The 17,439-nt window shown below is 39.0% G+C and overlaps 1 protein-coding gene across 1 annotated transcript; it reads right to left on the reverse strand.

The window, feature by feature from the left end:
• Positions 1-1,041: 1,041 nt before the first annotated feature.
• Positions 1,042-16,672, reverse strand: LOC139116894 (uncharacterized). The gene is made up of 11 exons (XM_070679628.1): positions 16,618-16,672; positions 15,170-15,274; positions 13,090-13,728; positions 12,055-12,687; positions 11,015-11,173; positions 9,932-10,165; positions 9,005-9,253; positions 6,412-6,645; positions 5,181-5,462; positions 3,070-3,306; positions 1,042-1,423 (listed from the first exon to the last, which is right to left on the reverse strand). The coding sequence occupies exons 2-11, from the start codon at positions 15,237-15,239 to the stop codon at positions 1,143-1,145; spliced, it is 3,018 nt and encodes a 1,005-aa protein (XP_070535729.1). The 5' UTR covers positions 15,240-15,274; positions 16,618-16,672; the 3' UTR covers positions 1,042-1,142.
• Positions 16,673-17,439: the final 767 nt, after the last annotated feature.

Genomic DNA, 17,439 nt, shown 5'->3' on the forward strand with positions numbered 1-17,439 from the left:
TCCTCCAAACAATTTTTCATAAGATATTTATATATTTTTTTGGAAGAACTCAGTGCAATAAACAAGAAAAACAACATTAAAATTATGTGTCATGAGATTTAGTGGGTGAATGAGCTCGTTTTCTTATTACGCGGTATGCCATATATCCGTGCGTAACATAAGAGGTAGGGGTAATGTTTCCCTTTCTGTTTCGAATCATGAATGATTAAACCATATAAATGTTACATTTTTTGAAAGTGCTGCATCAGACCTTTCTAAAAATATATAGATTTATGGGAGAAAGTTGCATATTTAAAGTTACAAGCTTAACCTTTCGGTTTGTGTCGATTTTAAGTGATTTTTTAAGAACGAAATTACAATATGGGGTAGGGGTAATGTTTCCCTTTCTGCCTCGAAACATGAATTATGAAACCATATAAATGTTATACTGTTTGAAAGCTCTGACGAGGGCCTTTCCAAACATGTATAGTTTTATTGGGAAAAGTCCATACTTTACAGTTATAAAGCTTATGCCTTTCAGTTTGTGTCAATTTTAAGTGATTTTTTAAGAACGAAATTACAATATATGGGGTAGGGGTAATGTTTCCCTTTCTGCCTCGAAACATGAATTATGAAACCATATAAATGTTATACTGTTTGAAAGCTCTGACGAGGGCCTTTCCAAACATGTATAGTTTTATTGGGAAAAGTCCATATTTGAAAGTTACAAAGCTTATGCCTTTCAGTTTGTGTCAATTTTAAGTGATTTTTTAAGAACGAAATTACAACATATGGGGTAGGGGTAATATTTCCCTTTCTACCTCGAACCATGAATTATGAAACCATATAAATGTTATACTGTTGGAAATCGCTGACGAGGGCCTTTCCAAACATGTATAGTTTTATTGGGAAAAGTCCATATTTTACAGTTACAAAGCTTATGCCTTTCAGTTTGTGTCAATTTTAAGTGAATCTTCATCATTCAGGTTTTATGTATCGACTAGTGTATACCACAGTCAGTCTCTCACACTTTATGCTAACATCAAGGAAGAAGACAATATGTTAGTTTTATTTCCCCAATTCCAATAGGAAGTTTATTGATGGATTGTGTTTCAGATTTCCCGAAAACTTAACATCCTCTGACTTCAATATCTTTGCTTAGTTTAAGCGAAAAGAGGTTGGTTATGATCCTCGTCAGCGAGGAGACGCTGGTCACTTGCGCTTTGTGGAGCTGCAAAGACTTCGATCTCACACACAGTAAGCAACTGTGTCTTGTCGATAAGCTGAAGGCTGAGGTAGCGACCAGGCATGGGTACGTCACAGCCACACATAATTTCAACGGTCTCCTCTCTGGCTCTTCTGTTATTGACACTACCACACACTGGGTTACTGGTGTGTAAGCGACTTCCGCCTATACGTGCCTCGACACCTTTCAAACGAAAACCTGCGACATGAACATGTTGAGATAGCATTAGAATAGGCAGAAACAAGTCACAATTGCACGCTGAGATAGCCTTGATAGAATGCAGCATAGAATACGGCCCTTCTCAGAAAATAAGCTTAAATGCCACGGGTTGAATCCACACTACAGAACGAAGTGTAGTTTATCCAATCAGCTGACTTACAGAGGCATGCTTTTCTCTTGTCCAGAGAAGCTTCGGGCCGGTGCTACACCGAAGCTATACTGCCACGTTGAAGGGCTAGGATAGTATACGTCTCGGTAACCTACGCTGCATTTCCGGACTCACATCCAGCTGCTCCTACACAGTCTGGTGAAATCCCATTCAAAAGTCTCCGGGCAAGATGGCGCCACATCGGCAAGAGCGATGCATCGTGGGAGCAACGGATCTATGATGTAAGTATTGTGTTTTGAGACAAAGTCACAGAAAATACAGCATCAACCTAAAATAGAAGTTCCTTTCGGAGGAAGTTCTTTGTAATAGGTGTGACCCATGATTTTAATGTCTTGAATCACTTTACGGACAAGTGGGCGGCGGGATGAGAGCTCCGAAATGCAGTGTGGGTAAACGAGACTACAATGCCTGCGCAAGGAGCACACAGCGCAGCCCGTGGTAGAACGGAGGGAAGGGAAGACCTGTTATTGGGCATGCACAATCAATATACTTACTAGTTCCGCTTTCGGTTTTTTTACGCACGGGTATGAGTTTATTTAAGTGCAAAAGCGTCCCCTCCCTCCCAAAGAGGCAGCCAGCCCTGTTCAACGCCAAACCAGGCAGCTTCCGGGTAGTTTACATGCCAATTGCTGAACGTCAGCCGACCGTGGTTTTATTCACTCAAAATAACAAACTATAGAGAATAATTGTTTTATACTTACGGTTATAAATTATAAATACTTTCTGCAAAGTACAACAAACAATAACTCATCGCTTTTAAAATGTATGAGACGAGGTCGTTCCAGGTCTATTGCCATCCCTTAAACCTTTACGTGGGTATTTATAGTTCAACAATAAAAATTGGTAAGTTTTCCAACAATGATTCTCCCTCCACAATTACAGGTAGTCGAGATTAAGTGTGCGCTTCAGATAACCAATATTATATTACCATGCCCTGTCCATTGCATTTTAATTGGTCGAGCTGAACCACGTGACTGCCCACAAATACACAGTAATGGTTTGTTTTCATGCCCGTGAAAATGAATAATATCGTAAACATAGTAACTTTACGGCTAAAACGAATATTGTGATTTGTACAAAGATCATAATCAACCACAAAATAAAATGGAGCATTTGTGGGCCAAGTTCAGACTTTTTTTCAAAAAATCTCCGGATTTGCAAATTTTTTCAGCGAGCGCACTACTCACTGACAGGTTCTGGGGCCCCGTTGTCGTTCGCACGGGAAATTTTCGTAAATTTTGACGGTTTTTCGGGGTTTGTTGATAATATAATGGAAATAACAGACTCCGCGCTGACCATTAACGTTTATTTATGAGCGCGGGCGAGAGGAAAGCCAAATTAACGGGCTCGGCAAGCCTCGCCCATAATTTTTGGCTTTCCTCTCGCCCTTGCCCATAAATAAACGTTAATGGTCAGCGTGTCGTCCGTTATTTCTATAATAATATAATTCATTCACCGCAGCAATCTTGTCGGTTGGTGAGCACGACCTTGTGTACTCGACGGACAGAGCCGAAATCGAGTTTCAAGACTGGTTGGAACTCCTTCTGGGTCATTGCACAAGAACCGCCAGCTAGGTTGCTGTCCTTGTTTCCGTCGATGGCCCTCGAAGCAACGTTGTCCTTTCTGGTTGAACTCAGTCCGATTTCCATGGAAGAATCGACAATGTTGACCACGTTTTCCGGAAGTTCACACGCTTCGGAAAGAAAAAAACAGGACATGCAATATCTTTTTGAAATATTAACCTTTGAGCGCCAAAGTTTTGATAAAATCTGTTGTTTGTCTTTTAATTTCGAGGTGCATACTACATTAAATAGGAGCAAAATTTTGAAAATTGACGTTCACAGGTACGGGTGCCTGTCAAATCATGTAGGATAGATTGCAGTTCAACATAACCTCTCTCAAAATAGTTTTATGAGTAACAAAACCCTTGGTCGTGATTTTTAAACATATTGACTGAAAACTGTTGCATTTTGAATGTTTGGAATTTGTGATGTAGCTGGCAAGACTTTCCAGCGAATATCAAAATGATGAGTCCTTAGCAAACATACTGACTTGAAATGGTTGTATTTGTAAAGTTTGCAATTTTGAAGTTGGCAATAATTAATGTCAAAAAGTAAGTTTTTAGTACAGCATCGTCGAAAAAATGGTTAAAGGTATGCAGTCACCTGTAATCTAAATATGCCCATATATGGTGAAGGGGCGTTCCTTGGTATTAAAAGTGTCCATGTGAGGGGGCAGTTTTTGAAATGCGGCCACCCGCTTAAAATCTGTGATTGGTTAGATTTTCTCTTTCCATGGTAATTGTGGCAAAATTGGAACAGGTGACAGTATACCTTTAATGGTTCATGATGCATCACATTTTTGTGAGAGAAAGCTAGAAGAAGAAGCCCGCCATTTTGGACATCGTTTGCCTTTTGGGATCTAAAGTAGACTAAAACATAGCTTTTGATAACATATAAATTTTAATACTGAAAGAAAGTAAATTGGCCCCACGTGCTACCTGAAGTATTTTGAAAGCCTAAGAACCGGCATTAAAATCACGCATGGTGGTTTTGTTTCCACTGAATTCATGGAACAATTCCATGAGTTATTACTCATCCATTAAGCGGACTCATTCATTATTACTCATGCATTAAGCGGACCCAATCACAAGATGAGCTACCTATCACCAACTACCCAATGGAGCAATGAAGAGTAAAGTGCCTTGCCTCCTCTGACAGTGAGTCCGTTACTATGGACCTACCGGGTCTCGAACTCACCATCCTCCGAATGTGAGTCCGGTACCCTATCCACTGCCCCACAATGCCTCCCGAATAATGTTTATAATGACTTTTTATTTATTTATTTATTTATTTATTTATTATTTATTTATTTATTTATTTATTTATTTATTTATTTATTTATTTATTCATCCGAGATAAACACAGGAGAAATGTCTACATTGGAAAGGGTGACTGAAACAGGTGCAAATCACCTATACAAAGCCAGTCTCCCAATGGAATGAAAAATTTACAAAAAAAAAAATATTACTATGTAACACTGCATGAAAACCCAATAATACTTACTGTATTTGCATGGATTATTGCCTGTATTTTAGCTGAAGAGTGCATATACAGATGAATACAGCTAATAATTCATTGCTTGTATTCAGCAAGCCTGTATTCATGTGGATTCATGCGGATTCACGTGTATTATACAATAATACAGTCGACTCATTAATGTGTATTTATCTGTATTATTGCGTTTTCATGCAGTGTAAACAAAAGGAACAAAAGGTAGACAGTAAGAGAAAAAAGACAAACGGTGTACTATGGTCTACTGTGGTCTATGGTGTACTTTGCATACTACAAACATATAAACTATGTTCACACGTTGATGACTGCGCAATGTTATTGTGATTTTGTGAGTAGAACATGGATACATAATAATAAATAAAAGAATAATAAATTATAGAACTAGAATAACAGAAACAGAAACGACGTCAAAAGTTACAGGTGATTGAGCTGCTGTGTTGAAATTTGATATTTCCACCCGTCAACAATTCTGGGTAAATGTATATTAACTTACGTTCTGCAGTAGTGAATTCACTCACGGCTTCTGTTGTAGGGGGAGGGGGCGGTGCGCCTCCTACGGTCATGACCTCAACCTCACACAACGTCAGGGCTGCTTTAACTCCCACAAGCTGCACACTCACAAAACGTCCATTGACGGGCGCCCCACAGTCGCAGATGACGTCGATGGTTTCCTTGGTTACGTCGGTTGGACCGATCTTGGCGCCACATTGAGCATTCTTTTTGAAGCTTACTCTCTTGTCGCCAACTCGTACTTCAGCCCTTATCAACTTTTCAGCTACAATAGAGAGGCATCATTCGTAAATTATGTTGTACGCAGAGAGTTGATAAACGTTTCGAATGTAAAATTCATCGAGGACCTGTGCAGAATTAATCGGTTTGTAAAATGGCGGCAAGAGTCACCATTTTTTAGGCAACAGTCTGGGTTGGGCAATTTCATTTCGTGCATTAATAATCAGGATGAGAGACACCATTTTATGATGCAAGGGTATTTTTTAAAAAAACTGTCACTTTAACGACACCTAAGGAAAACTAAACAAAGTATAAAATAAGTTTTTTTTCACTGCTACCGCAACCGTAAACATCGCCACCACAGTTACACCCATCGTAGCATCACCTATTGTGTCACTGTCATCTCTTTCACCAACATCCTATTCTTCAACAGAGTGAATGTGTGAAATTGCATTAATTTCCATAAATCCCTCAAAAATATTAAATCTTTAGCTTCTTGGACAATAAAGTGACCAATTTGAAGGCTTTTGAGTCAGAATATTTGTCATGGAAGCGTGATATACATTGTGATGAAAGTGTAAGCAGTAATTTTCATCACAGAGAATTGCACAAATGAAGTGATCATGATGTCTTACAGTTATCATCGATGTTGGAATCACTCATGACGAGTGAACATTGCCAATAAAATGTCTAGGCATTGTGACAATAACATTTAATTTTAATAACTTTAAAGGTATACTGTCACCTGTTCCAATTTTGCTACAGTTACCATAGAAAGAGAAAATCTAACAAATCGCAGATTTTAAGCGGATGGCCGCTTTTTAAAAACAGCGCCTTTACGTGGTCATTTTGAATATCAACGAACGCCCCTTCGATTATATATGGGGATATTTAGATTACAGGTGACTGTATACCTTTAACATTTGTAACTGCTATATTTACTACAACAAGCCAAGAGAAGTACCAGTGTATGATCACTAGAATAAGAAACTCACCGCAGCAGTCTTGTCTGTTTGTGATAGTGACCTGGTAGACATCTTGGCTGGAACCGAGGTCAACTATCCACCAGGGATCTTCCTCGTATCCTGTTTTACTACACGACTTCTGCGCTAAGTCGCTGTTCTTGTCGCCATCAACAGCCCTTGACGCAACATTCTTACCGCTATCTGAACTCTGGCTAGCCGTCTTACCAAGGGCAAAATTGTTGAGCCCGCTGGGCGCCTCGCATTCTGCAAGTATTAAATGTGATATACATTGTCGATGCGAAGACAGCATTTGTGTCCATTGTCACCCTTATCAGTAGGGTAAGTGTTTTATGCTTAGGTAATCTGATGTGAAGTAGCTCATCATTCGACTGCCGAATGATTGTACTCTGGGTAGTTTTTGAAAGTGTCCTACGCTGGAACAGATCACGTGATATGAGATATCTGATCCTATGAGTGCCACACCACATCACTAGTACTTCCTAGGAGTCTACTGGTGGTAGGAGGAGTGCCCCACAGAAACAAATCACGTGATGCGATGTAGTTGATTATATGATTGTCACATGATATCAATGCGACTTGCACATCGGCTTAATCTGGATCACCACACCTATAGGTGAGGGATGTGTAGTCTTCCATGGGTGCTGTGCTACAAAGTCCAATACTCCGAAACAGTCTCTGCCTACTTGGACGCTCGTGGCTCTACTCTGTCTAGGGGGTTGGTTTGTTTTCATCATAAAATGTAAGCCTTCAGTAGACAGACAGAGTACAGCCATCAGTGTCCCCAGTGGCCAGAGACTTTTTATGTCATGAGTTTATCAAAACGAACAATGGCTGGACAACAATTATATCATTTTGATTTTCTGATATTCTGAGGAAGTAGGCGCCACTAAAGTGAAAGACTTAAACTTTTGCTCAAACTTTCCTCTAGGAGTTTTTCAACCATTCTCTTTCAAAATCAAGAATAAAAATGGGGGATCACTGTTGAAATTTTGGTACGAGAGAAACAAATTACCCAAGATTTAGCCATGCCTGAGTTATCTCTTTGAAAAAAATGAAATTTTCGATTTCAAAAAACTTCGACGAAGAAAGTTTTTCTAAATCCAAGGGCTTCAAAATGAACCCTACAAGTCGTATAGATCAGGGGAAAATTGGAAAGGTTTTTGTCCTTATAGTACCAACCAACAGTAGCTGTGCCTTACCAGTGAGCGTTGACGAGTAGTGCGAGTAGTAACACAAGTACTTGTGAAAGTAAGCATGGGCAAAAGTACTTGTATTATTCATCATACCTTGCTGGTCAACCGTTGCCACCCTTGCTTTGTAAGAATGTGTCAGAAAGTCTGAAGTTGGTATGATTGGTGTCCATCACTCGATTGCCTTGATAAATTCGCGACACAGATCTAGGCCTATTTTTTCAAGCAGATAAGAATGTTCATCTTAAATGTGAGCCTTCAGCCCAAGGAGAGGATCAGGGCCTACTGAGCGGGAACTTTAAAGGTATACAGTCACCTGTAATCTATATATGCCCATATGGTCAAAGAGACGTTCCTTTGTATTCAAAATGCCCATGTGAGGGCGCTGTTTTTTTAAAAGCGGCCACCCGCTTGAAATCTATAATTTGTTAGATTTTCTCTTTCCATGGTAACTGTGGCAAAATTGGAGCAGGTGACAGTATACCTTTAATACTCTGGATTAGTCAATGTTCGTACAACCTATACGAGCCCTGGTTGAAGAGTCCTTGACAAAGACTGCATGGAGTATGATGACGCATGGCAGACTTGTTTGTCTGTTTGTTGATATCATGTGACAGTCATGATTTTAGCTTTCTCGCATAACGCGACCTATCAGGTAGGACATTTTTCCATTCTCGTTGACTAATTAAATTCGCAAATGTGCTTTTACATCACTCTATATTATTCTAAATTCTTCCATATATGCGTCTGACTTCGTTTGTATTATACCTGTCGTCCCGTCTGTGTCTTTTTCTATGTATGTATGTATGTATGTATGTATGTATGTATGTATGTATGTATGTATGTATGTATGTATGCATGTATGTATGTATGTATGTATGTATGTATGTATGTATGTATGTATGTATGTATGTATGTATGTATGTATGTATGTATGTATGTATGTATGTATGTATGTATGTATGTATGTATGTATGTATGTATGTATGTATGTATGTATGTATGTATGTATGTATGTATGTATGTATGTATGTATGTATGTATGTATGTATGTATGTATGTATGTATGTATGTATGTATGTACCTACGTACGTATGCATGCTCTGTCAATCTCTGTCTGTGTCTGCGTGTTTTACAGAATGTCTGTCTGTGCTTCTTTCGGTCTCTCTTCTCCCTTCTCCCCAACAGTACATGAGTATACGAGTGAAATGGAAAATATTATTCCCGGCAACTTCAGAAAGAGATGACTATCTTTGAATTTACCGCCGTCGTAACAGCTACGTTCGCACTCTACGCGTAAAATGTGTCAAAGGAGAAAATGAATAAAATTCAATCGAGGTGTTCAGATGGCTTTACAGTATACATGCATGGGAAACACGTTTCAACCAGTCGGTAACTGTATGTTCACTTACGTTTTTCTGTAATTGGAGGAGCGTTAACATCAGCCAGGACCTCAACTTCGCACAACGTAAGGGTTCCTCTGGATCCCACACGCTGAACACTGACGTAGCGCCCTCTGAGGGGCACCCCACAGTCACAGATGATTTCGATAGTTTCTTTTCCAACGTCGTTCGCGCCAACCTTGACGCCACAAACGCTATTTGCAGTGAAGTCATCCGGGTTATCGCCAACTCGTACTTCAGCGTTAATCAACTGGTTAGCTATATTGGACATACACAGTGATAAAATTATACATCGTAATATGTGTTGTAAGATTGTAACATACCCATGCAGTCAGGTAATCAATGGTTATTTAAAAGATTCATGGGCCTGGAAATATATAAAATTTAAAGGTATACAGTCACCTGTAATCTAAATATGCCCATATATGATCAAAGGGGCGTTCCTTGTATTCAAAATGCCCCTGTGAGGGCGCTATTTTTAAAAAGCGGCCACCCACTTAAAATCTGTGATTGGTTAGATTTTCTCTTTCCATGGTAACTGTGGCAAAATTGAAACAGATGACAGTATACTTTTAACCTTTTGTTCAATTTTTCCATAATGATACTTGAAACCATTCGCTTTCAAAATCAAGAATAAGATAAGGGGTCACCACATTTATTTTGGCTTTGGACAAACTAGTTTGACAAACAAATGCGGATGTTTAAATTAAACTATAGCCGCTATACCAATGTTAACTTTTAAGTGAAAAATAAGATTTTTGATTGTAGGAAAAACAAGATTGCGAAAACTTCAGCCTCAAAATGAGTTCACGCGAGAAGCTTACCAACCTTATGGTTATTTTGCATGACACCAGGGGTCCTCGCAAACATTAAGTCAGATATTGACCGTGACTTTATCTTTATTCAAACTGAAAACATAGAAACACAGTAACTCACCACAGCAATCTTGTCTGCTTGTGATAGTGACCTGGTAGACATCTTGCCTAGAACCAAGGTCAACCATCCACCAGGGTTCAGGTCCGCCTCTAGTTTTGCTGCAAGACCGTTTTTTGAAATCACTGTTCTTGTTTCCATCGACTGCTCTAGACGCTACAGCTCTGCCAGCGTCGGATATTTGACTAGCTGTCTTGTCAAGGGCAATATTTGCAAGACCACTCGGCACAGTACACGCTGCGAACATTGAATGTTTTTTAAACTTTTGTAAAAGCACCAGTAACTCTAAATTGTGATGTTGTTTCGAGAATTTCTTTCTCAATCTCCAACAACATTTTCCAGTTTTACTCCCCAATCATGATAGAAAATACCTAAATAAAACTACCTAAATACATAAATAATTCGCCATATATCGTATATAGCATTTTACATTATAAGAAAAAAACACTCGCTTTGTAGAGCAGCAATAATGAAACAATTACCAAACGTTAGAGATTATCCTTTCAGTTCAAAAGGAGATTGTTGTATGACTTTGTAAGCTGTAAATACTGTGCAGTTTATCTTCTCTCTGTCTCTCTGTCTCAGTCTTTCTCTGCATTTCTCTACATTTCCCTCTTTTCTTCTGTTTCTGTGTCTGTCTGTCTGTCCCTCCCTCCCTTCCTCCCCCCTCTCTCTGTCTCTGTCTATCTGTCTCTGTCTCTCTCTAGTACGATACATTGTAGAGAGCGCAATATTAATGTATTGTGATGGGTGATATCAAATCCTTTATATTTCTCAAAGTACTTTGTTTTCTTAAGACATTATCAATGTAGCGTCGTGCTTACGTAGTACATGGCATAATTACAACACTTAAAACGCAACTCATAGACACATTATTTTCCTAATATCATGCATCTTTTCGTAACATGTTATATGTTTGCCTGTTTATCGTGATTATAAAGATAATAATGATAGTAAGTGCATTTTCACAATGTCAATATTTTCAAAATTCAGTGATCGAATTCAAGCTGTAATTTATCGAAGAAGCAGGCAAAGTCGTCTGGGAAAAAATGGCCGGATACAATGTCTTAGGCAAAAACAACACACCTGGTGTGGTCGGCTTTTCCGTGGTCGGTTTTGCCGTAGTTGGTTTTTCCGTGGTCGGCTTTTCCGTAGTCGGCTTTTCCGTAGTTGGTTTTGCCGTGGTCGGCTTTTCCGTAGTTGGTTTTGGAGTCGGTGCGGCCGTTGGGGGCAGCGTTACTTGTGCTGTAACAAATCAAACAAAACACTTACACTACATAGTAGTGACGTACATCTTAAGTTAGTACGCACCTCGAAAGTGGACGACTTAAACTTTTGCTCAAAATTTCATCATTGAAACTTTCAACCTTATTCTACCAAATCAAAAATACAATTCACGTTTTACCATGCAACATTAGGGTTTGACAGATATTTGAAATTCAAAACGGCCGCTATTCTTGAGTTAACTCAATGGGTCCAAATCAAATTTTCGTTTACGAAAATCTCAGACGGTGAAAATGATTTTAAATCCAATGGCTTGAAAATGAGCCCCCTCCCCCACATATGGTAGATCAGAAGAACTGTAAAAATCTGAGGCGCGTTCTACCTGAAAGCATGATCGTAAACCACAGGTTGAGCCTCTTGTTTAGAGCTAGACAAGAGGGTTTGATTTCGTAAGACAAGCACAACTTAAGGTACCAGCTAATTTCAACCACCTCCACTGTAGTATTACATCTTGGTTCTATTTTAGCTGAAAATATTGTGCGCCTAACAGAATGCAATGTCGCGCTCAGGTTCGATCGCTCATTGCCATGGCAGCGATTACATTTGTGTAGTGAGATCACGATCTCAAAAATCTTTGAATTTACCAGCATTGCTTTCAGTATTATGTAATTTGCCCTGATAGCAAGGTATACTGTCACCTGTTCCAATTTTGCCACAGTTACCATGGAAAGAGAAAATCTAACCAATCACAGATTTTAAGCGGGTGGCCGCTTTTAAAAAACAACGCCCTCACATGGGCAGTTTGAATACCAAGAAACGCCCCTTTGACCATATATGGGCATATTTAGATTACTGGTGACTGTATACCTTCAAGGTAGCGAGAATTGTAACTGCGTACTCACAGCTGCTTCCCATCGTGCATGTCTCCGAGGCCGCAAATATTTCGCTCTCTGTCAGGAGTCTGTCATACACCTGAACGCACGTCACCACACCTGTGAAATAACCGCTGGACCACGTGGCGGCTCCCATTCGTACAACGTCATTGGTCAGTAATTCTACCTGGCCAATGTTTTTAGAATGCTGGTATTTGTATCGGTTGATTGAGTATACATTCCCTGTGTCGTAATCGTAACCGAAGCCGACGAAGTTCCAGAAGTTGTAGTAGGCACTTGTCTGAACATTGGTTTTCAATACTCCATCTCGACCCATTATCTTTATCTGATAGTCATGCGGAGTCTGTGTCACTGAAACGCCTGTGCCCTCTTTTTTGAAGCTAAAGATTGGACCATTTGCCCATTCTGGATATGTGTATAACAGCAGCGTGGTTGATCTCCTCGTGTCGTAAGCGCCATTGTTAGGGAACTCTATGTATGAGAATAAATTGCCCTTGAACTTGTAAGCCCCAGCCTTGGTGCCTTCCACATTTTCGTCAAATTCCAAATCGAAACCTGCTTCGCCATGGTTACCATTTCCAGACACATCCCTCAATTCATGGTGTTTGTTCAGTGGCCATGATGCTACCGGGTTGAGACTTTCTGAAAAATGATATAAAGACACGCACTAAATCATCTTTCAATAATAGTTATGTAGAGTACATACATACATACATACATACATACATACATACATACATACATACATACATACATACATACATACATACATACATACATACACATACATACATACATACATACATACATACATACATACATACATACATACAAACATACATGCATGCATGCATGCATGCATGCATGCATACATACATACATACATACATACATACATACATACATACATACATACATACATACATACATACATACATACATACATACATACATACATGCATGCATGCATGCATGCATGCATGCATACATGCATGCATGCATGCATGCATGCATACTTACTTACTTACTTACTTACTTACTTACCTTTCCTACCCATGTTACAATCCTGTCGGGCTTCAAACATTTCCATTGTTGTCAATGCTGCGTTGAAGACTTTGACGCATGTGACCATAGCCCGTAAATAGCCTCCACTGTTCGGGTGAGCTCCCATTCTCACGTCATGCTGGGTTCCCAAGTCTGCTTGTCCAGCCAGCATGCCACCCATACCCACTTCCATGACCCAAACGTTGGTACTTCCTCTTTCTGCATACTTGTATGTGAGTCCTAGAAAGTTCCAGCCGTTCTGATCCAACCTTGAAGTGGAAAAAGAATTTGAAACAGTGGCTCCATTTCGGTCCCGTAGCTGAATAGTAAAAGATCCGCCTCCAGCGCGCATGCTAACTCCTTGGCCATTTCCAAAATCGAATAACGTGCCGTCACCTCCCATAGGTTTTACGTACATCACAATTGTCAAATCTTGATCAGTATCATATGCGCCATTGTTTGGGAATTCGACGTAGGACAAGTGGTTGCCATTGAACTTGTACGCTCCGTCTCTTGCGTTTTCAACGTCAGTTTCCAGCTGGACATCAGGGCCAGCGATACCATGGTTACCGTTGCCCGAGACATCCTTCAGCAAATGGATGCCGTTGAGGGGCCAAAACGCCACAGGTTCGGGAAGTCCTGCGTAAAATTTAAAAGACACTGATTTCTACGACCCCAAACGACATGTAATACAAACAACACCTACGGAATTTATGGTAAGCTGTCACTGTCATGGTCGTTCAGATAAAATATACATTTTATATAGGGCAAGCAAATGAAATTTAAATAATAGCCTAAAGAGCAAAGGAAAGTATCAAATCCGCGATTTCCCAAGTAATATAGTTATGAGTATTTTCTTGGTATGTATATGAACAATAATATATCATCCATGTAGGACATTTGAAGGTAGAAATCTTTCACTGGTTAACAAAACATTTAGTTGTTTTATTCCATAGCGTCATTTAATGGCGTCTATTCGTCCCTTTTTAATTTCAAACTAGACGTGGGGCATCATGGTTTTATTAGGTGAACACCTTTGCCATTCAGTATTAAGCGATTGTGTTATGTTTAGGTGGCGAAAATTCGCCCGACATCGGTGTCCCTATTAGTATATTTTCATCTTCAATGTACATTTTACGGGAAAATCCACTCTAGTGCATTTGAATAAAAATGTCATGATTTTATTTAGTCCGGGAATTTACAGAAATTTATATTTGTTATAAAAATATCGTTTTCAGTCGCATGAACATCCTACCATATTCTTTTAATTTTTCTTCATATGACTGTCTCGATTTCCGTTTCGGTTGGTTATCTTAAGCTGATATTCGCAGAATGGTCAAACCCTTTTTCTCCTTCATTTTGCAGGATTACCAACCTAAACCAAATGTCTAGATTTTATACTTTTTACATCTTTTCGCTAATAGAAACCTGTCCGACCTCTATATAGATGGATATGTAATATCAATAAGCACCACCCTTCGGAAGCGTTCAATGAAATGTGCGAAATTTCGTTGTCTCTGTTCCACTGAAAAGACACTTTACATATCACGTTAATGGAATAAAACACAGTTTTGTATGTTGAGCCTAGGACAGGTTACCACGTGTGTAAGGCGAGTATCTGCCAAAACATGCTAATCTGACATAACTGCCCTATTTTGATATAAACCTACACGTTGGAAAAACATAACAAAGTTAGTATACCCTCATTTAAATGCTGTTTGGTAAAAAATCCTGATTTAAACTTAATAAAACGCAAAACATGAATCAATCATGAATCTAAGTTTTATTGAAAAAGAAACAGCTACAGACAACTAATGTATTAACTTTGCACTCAAAAACATTACGAAAAGTTATTCTCAACAAATTAATTAAAGATAACGTTTGACATACATATATAGGCGGCATTAACTTGTTGAAAATGGGTCATTTCGACATGCTTTTTCAGTAGAACAAACTATATTTGAAAAGAGAATGAACAAAATGCTGGAAAAAAGAACAAAAGGTACATCTATTTAAGCTTACATGATCTTAATAAATGGTAAGAATAAGACATAATGTTGAAGATTCTAAGTATACTTACCGACAGCCAGCTTGCATACCAACAGCAGATAGGCGTTCAAAGCTATCAGCTTTTTCATACCTGCCATCATAGCCAGGCCCAATGTCGCTGATTAAACTCGGGGAACTTATGCATGAAAAACGAAATGTTATAAGAGAGAGAGAGAGAGAGAGAGAGAGAGAGAGAGAGAGAGAGAGAGAGAGAGAGAGAGAGAGAGAGAGAGAGAGAGAGAGAGAGAGAGAGAGAGAGAGACTTGCTTGTAAATATTATAATTCATAATTATCCATATTTTATCTAAAGTATTAATACATTGAAAAATTTCCTTTCAAGAAGCTCTCAATTATGTTTGATTTATTAACGCAGAAGTTTAACTTCCAGGTGCTGGGCATCCATATAGGATAGGTTTCAGTCTGATACTGTGCTGGCGCATGACCATGGAATAATAAAATCAGTAATGAGACAACATGCCTGCTATCTATGAGTCCACATTGTGTTTGTAAATTAGGCCAAAGTAATTAAATTCTTCGTTTTGCGTCCACTCAAAATGGGAAAAGGTAAGCGTCTAAGCGGCTGAAAAACACACACGAAAATTGCCCCACAATGTAATTTGATTGCAGCAAATAAAAAATTGTAACAAAATTTTAGTTCAGAAAAGCTAAGCGGTCATGTCCTAAAATTTCCTATTCAATACACTGTGTGTGTTTTTCATGAAAACCTTACAAAACCTAAGCGGGTGGGGACGCAAAACAAAGAATTAATTACTTTGGCCTTATCATGCTTGACCAGACATACCAAATGTCGCTCGCTCTTTAATTAGATTTGGAACAATTGAAATTGATAAACTTACAATACAAAGTAGATTTCTTTGTGTTTTTCAAGGTTTGTCTGGTTTGATGAAAATACAGTTCTCCTACCCAATGAAAAGCATCGTTTATGTTAATGCTCATCCTGAAGAATCTATTACGTTTCTGAAGTCATGTGATTGTTATAATTCGTTGATTAAATAGTCTTTTAAGATGTTTTTATCCCATTGTTAACTCTATGAGGAAAAATAAAATTTTCGGTTTTCGAAAAACTACGACGGTGAAAACTTTTGTAGTACCAAGCCCCGCAAGTGGTAGGTCAGAAAAGCATTGTGAAAGTTTGAGAATCTGAATGTCTGTCCCAGAGGCGCGTTCTACCTTAAGCAATAAGAGTTTTACAAACGCCCAGCCAAGAACCTTCTGAAGGAAACGTTGAAAAAGATACAATGGTCTTGCAACAGGATCTTCAATAAACGTACACGACTTCTCGTGGAAGTAAAGTGTTGGATGCACAAGAACAGAACAGTTTAGGTATGAATTTACCTGTACGTATAAAGTACGATATGCATATTACGCTCGTGTACTCTATAAATTCAAAAAAAATCTGATGCTTAGCAGATGTGGTATAAAAACGGTTTTGCGGGCAGAGGGATAAACATGTCTTACCTTACGATAGAGCTAGCTCCTGAAAGAAGTACTTGGCATTGACGAGTTGAAACATTTATATGTGTGTACATGAATGGAATATTAACATAATCAGACACTTAGCGCCAGCATTGCCATTTATGGCACTCACGTGACATCCTTATCGTCGAATCAGTGGCCAGAAAGTTGTCACCTGACACCCCTTGTACCGGATGTGCACACACTGAATCCATATCGCAGATCATTAGGCTAACCAATAATTTATGTAAATATGAAAACTACGTTTACTGCTTCATGGTGTTATAAATTTTAAAACAAGGAAACGTGAAAGAGCAGAAGTGGGGCCGATTTCCATTTTATGTCTCAGTCCTAGGTTGGAGAGAATACATTGCGTTTACACAATATTCGGACATTTTGTGAAGAGTCACAGGAAACAGCGACCATGAAGACAAATAAAACACAGTTGTCCCGTTTGCCACATGAGGAAGAGCTTTTATTTTGATAGAATGTCTTTACATTGTAAAGTTTTTTTTCACGAAAGACCGGGATTTATGTTCTTGTCCCTCACGAACAATGTTCTTTAGACATCGACTTCTACAGAATTTTATGCTTTACTCAAGCAATAGGGGGGCATGAATTTTTTGAAATCTTAAAATGGAGGGGGGGGGGGGTTCCATCACATTTTTGGTACAATGGGTAGGGGGTTCACTTATTTTGAGCGATGCACAAGAAGATTTTGCCGGCCCGACACCGGCCATAATAACTGAACGCTCCCTTAATAGACCTACAATCAAAGATGACTTAAAGGATGCAAATAAGTAACTAGGGTACAGCCTGCAGGGA

This window comes from Ptychodera flava, chromosome 2, assembly GCF_041260155.1.
Source record: "Ptychodera flava strain L36383 chromosome 2, AS_Pfla_20210202, whole genome shotgun sequence".
In the NCBI taxonomy this organism is placed as follows: Eukaryota; Metazoa; Hemichordata; class Enteropneusta; family Ptychoderidae; genus Ptychodera; species Ptychodera flava.